Source organism: Aplysia californica, unplaced genomic scaffold (assembly GCF_000002075.1).
Source record: "Aplysia californica isolate F4 #8 unplaced genomic scaffold, AplCal3.0 scaffold00008, whole genome shotgun sequence".
Taxonomy (NCBI): domain Eukaryota; kingdom Metazoa; phylum Mollusca; class Gastropoda; order Aplysiida; family Aplysiidae; genus Aplysia; species Aplysia californica.
In genome coordinates, this window is record NW_004797278.1 from 2,981,779 (window position 1) to 2,986,588 (window position 4,810).

Sequence of the window (4,810 nt, forward strand, 5' to 3'; positions counted from 1 at the left end):
AAAGTGAAGTAAAGTAAGTATTCCGCTGTCAAGATTGTATAAACATGCACTAGATCCATTATCATTTAATTGTTGTCAGAAGTGTTTGCTCAGTCGTTCTGTATCATTTTTTGTACGGCTTATACAGTCTTTGTGTGCCTGTTTGCAATCAATTAATTAACTTCATCTCACATCCTTCCTTCCGCGCCACTCTGTCAGACAAACAGTTTAATGTTGACAATATTGTTATTATAGACAAATGTCGAAACTCTTTAATGGGGTAAAATTGGTGATTTTGCCTCCGAAATGATCGGAATGCACTCAAAAGTTGAACCTATTGATCCAAACTACATGTATGTTGTTCCTTTGGCTCACACAACTGAAAGATTGCTCCCTTAAATGGTGTGCACCTCAAGACACTTAGCTAACGACCGACTCGTTCATCTCACGGACAGACAGAGTCATTAGCCCCCGGTAAACAAACATTGCTTCTAGAAAGAATGTAAGTGTGATAGGCCTAATGTACTTAGCGACTCAATTCCTATGATGAGACAATTTGTCCGAGTGCACACGCACTGAACCAAGCTACTCCAGTTCCGTCTCGGGCGCCTGATTTAATGACTTTGTAAATATTGGAAAAATTTTCCACATAGACAACTCAGAGCCTAGAAAGTAAACATCCTAATGTTTATAAAGCAAAACGCATTTTGAAAACCACCTAGCTTTAACAACTGCACGCTGATAGCACAGTTCTGGTGCCCTCTAGACCTCTTTTTTCACACACTCTACCTCTGGAAGTGTCATAAATTCTGCCTTTGAAGTTCACGAATTCTATGCTGTCTTGTACTGATTCCACTTTCCAGTAAACTGTCAACGTTGTGAGCTGTATAATAAATATCCGACCCTGGGATACGGTTAAGTTGAACATAGAAAAAGTTTTAAACATTGTCTCTGTCTTCTAGTGCATTTTGTTTTTAAATTGTATGACATCTATTAAAGAAGAATATTGCCAAAGGTTTTCCTTATATTAGGAACATTTGTGATTAGACAGTAGGAAAGTTTTGACATGGAGATGTCCGACCCGGATGTCAACGAAACCGAATTAATGACGTCATCGCCACCTGCTCAGTTTGTACCTTTCATTAGCGACGAGGAGTGGGCGATAATATCAGTGGTCAACTTTACGTTCATCTGTGGTCTTGGATGTCTGACCGGCATGGTAACCAATGTCATCAACATCGTAGTTTTCGCCAAGCAAGGATTCCACGACAGTATGAACGTTAGTCTTATGGGTGAGATTGTAACTGACGATATACAGTCTAGTGTGAACGTTAGTCTTATGGATGAGATTATAACTATCGATATACAGTCTGGTTCGCAAATAACGAAAGACGCACCTAGCACAATACGAAAATGCACATAGTGAACTCACACATAACAAACATATTTTCAGGTCTCAAATTTTCTCATACGCATGTTTGTTCTTCATATCTAACACATATACATAGCGAAATTCGTACATAACGAAAAGATTTCCGCGTCCAGCTGATTATGTGCGTCATTATCAGCCTCTCTCAACCCGTACCGGGACATAGACCACCAACAAGAGATGGAACATGCGGTGTTCAAAGCTCTAACAGATATAATGGGACGTTATCGTGAAAACATTTATAACAGATGATAGAAACTTTGTTGGATTCTTTTATTAGCTGGAAGCCAACGTAGAGCTTATAATATTTTTGATGCAGGATCTTTCTTCTTTTTCTTTTCGTACTAGTCTTGCGGTGTTATTTTGGACCACTTGCAATTTCCTCATTCTCTTAAATGAAATACCACACAGAACAGAATTGCAACAGTCATGTTCTGACATGACAAGAGAGACAGAGAACATGCGTGCAATGTCAGTTGAAATAATGTGCCTTATCTTACTAATTCTTCTGAGATCAAAGTACATTCATCAATTGACATGATTTACTCGGGGACATGTCTGAATCTATGAATAGATACCAAGGTTTTGGCCTTGCTGGAAAATGATATACTAGTATTTTTCGTTTCTGTTAACATCATTAAGATTTTTTTGAATCTCCAAATAGGGTGGCTTTTGTTTTTTCTTCCTTCAGCATTAATTTTTTTTCAAACATCCATTCCCCCCCCCCCCTCTTTTTCAATGCATTTCTCTACTCTTTCTATTAACCCATTGGAGTCGCATAGATGAAAAAAGCCATATATACGTGTGTCATAAGCGTAAAAGTGGTAGCTGAGCGGATATTTTTGTATTTCAACAGCAAGTGGTTGTGTATATATTGTGAATAGTACTAAGACTAAAACTGAACCTTGAGGAACACCAAACTTAAGAATGCCTTTTGTGACTTCGATGTAATTATCACAGCAAATTGGCAGTGGTTTGAGAGCAGAACCACGAAAGCCAAGCACATGTTTTTTTTTCCTAATCATTTTCCTAAAATTACACGATCAGTGATGTAGGATTGGAAGCTAGCTGCTGACAGATCTAACAGATTTAGCTTTTCAACTTTGCCAGATAAACAAATAAGTTAAACAAACAAAGCGGGTGGCTGGAGGTGCTCTGGTGTAGCTTGCTCTTTCTTTTCAATCAAATATCTATCGTCCTTATCTCTCTTCCTTTTTTTTGTGTATGTGTTAATCTCATGTAATTCATCTATTCTTCGGCACTTATATGACCTTATTGTGTTGCAAATGCTGTAAAACTTTTAAGAAAACTAAACAAACGAAATCACTGGCTCTCATTCCAGGCCTTGCAGTGTCCGACCTGGGCTCACTGGTGACCACGTTCTGGATGAGCATCTGTTTCAACCCTCTGTTCATTGCGGCTGACCTGCCTATTGACGTGAAGGAGGTCATGAACACGCTAGGTGGCCGGCCACACATTATCTTTGCCAGGTCTGACATCTGCCGGTTCTTGGAAGTTTCTTTCTTTTTGTTTTAACAAGATAACTTCTAATTTGTTATACATCAGCCCGTAATTCTTCGAAGTATTTTTTAATCACTTCTGATTTGTTATAATCAGCAGGTAATTCTTGGAAGTTTCTTTTCTTAAAAAAGAACTTCTAATTTGTTATAATCAGCATGTAATTCTGGGAAGTTAAAAAAAATAACTTCCAATTTGTTATAATCAGCATGTAATTCTGGGAAGTTAAAAAAAAACAACAACTTCTAATTTGTTATAATCAGCATGTAATTCTTGAAAGTTTCTCTTTAATGACTCCTCATTTGTTGTAATTTTATTATTTCTTATAATTTTCTTTTTCACGTTTATTACTATCATATTTTTAAAACATTTCCTGTTAACAATGTCTTATTTATGGAAGTTTATCATCATATTTCTTGGACTTTTTAATGGCCACTGAGCGTCTGTTTCAACCTTTTGCCAGGCCAGATCTGTTGATTCCTGACAGTTTTTTGTTGGTGTTTTTTACACTTCCATCGACTCAATTTAGAACATTTGGGAGGCATGTTTCAGCGCCAACCAGGGCTGACTGAGAGGGTCCAACAGTTTGATAAAAATTCTTCCTATTCGGGAACCCTACGCGAGCTTTCTGCATGCAATAGTGAAGCACTAAAACCTCTACACAACAGTTGCCAATTCTTCCTCTTAATATTCTGGAAACTCTTTTTTAAAATGAGAAATTCTTAAGCGATTCATACATTTGGCCCTTCATGATTAATATATTTGGTGCTCGATGCTTGTTGATTTGTACATTCAACACTGGATCATTTATATATTTTTCCCGACAGGATCACCAGTTTTATCACTGCGTTCATCACCTTCGAGCGATGTCTGTGTATTTCCTTGCCACTCAAGGTCAAGATGATCATCACACCCAGGAGAACGAAGATCATCATCATCTTTATCTTTATCCTCATGTTCAGCTATCCTCCACTATACGTCGGTAACAGACTAGAGTGGGTTTTCGATTCCTCCAGGAATGCTACAATCCTGACAGTCGAGTTCAACGAGGAGGTGATAAAAATAGAACCGGTCGCTTTTTTCCTCTACGGGGTTACGTTTTCCCTACTCTCCTTCGTCTTCGTCATCTGCTGTACCATAGTTCTCGTCGTCAAACTGAACACCAAAACAAAATGGCGGCAGGCCACGGCTGCTAAGGGCGCTAGCGCACCGGAAGGAGTTGGGGTCAAGGACAAAAAGGTTGTGAAAATGGTGACCTTTATCTCGTCCATTTTCATCGTCTGCTTCGGACCTTCCTCGTTGATGTTTGTCGTAATGGCCCTGGAGCCAAGATTTCGCCTGAATGGCGCGTTCACGAATCTGTACATGACCCTGTGGTCTGCCTCGTTCATTCTGGAGACCGTCAACTCCAGTGTCAACATGTTTGTGTATCTGACAATGAGCTCCAAGTACCGTGCGGTGTTCATGAAAACTTTCCTTGGACGGGAGGAAAAGTAATCCCAGCCGGCAATCATCTAAGTCATCAAGGCCCAGAGAGCAATATTGTTCAAGGGAGATAAAGCTCTTTTTCATTCTATTAAAATTGTATCTGGATTGTATATTCTTGTTTACTCCTTCCAACATTTAGAATTTGAATTCGACAAAACATTTCTGGATTTTTGCTTTTTTCTCTGTACCCCTTTTCAGGTGCCATATTGATGATCTTATTCGTAACAAACAAACACTGACTACTCGAAGGTGAACAAATGAATACAGTGATATTTTAAAACCAAGAAGAAAGAAAGAGAGGATTTTATTATGCACATTAATGACCAGAACTATTTTTTGTATTGGAGTACGGTAATCTTCTTTTAGCGTTGGCCTCCTGCTTTAACTGACCCCCCC

At 38.8% G+C, this 4,810-nt stretch overlaps 1 protein-coding gene across 1 annotated transcript; it reads left to right on the forward strand.

The window, feature by feature from the left end:
- Positions 1 to 1,045: 1,045 nt before the first annotated feature.
- On the forward strand, positions 1,046 to 4,465 carry LOC101858589 (adenosine receptor A1). Its single transcript, XM_035969748.1, has 3 exons — positions 1,046 to 1,271; positions 2,751 to 2,898; positions 3,754 to 4,465. The coding sequence occupies exons 1-3, from the start codon at positions 1,046 to 1,048 to the stop codon at positions 4,421 to 4,423; spliced, it is 1,044 nt and encodes a 347-aa protein (XP_035825641.1). The 3' UTR covers positions 4,424 to 4,465.
- The last annotated feature ends 345 nt before the right edge of the window (positions 4,466 to 4,810 follow it).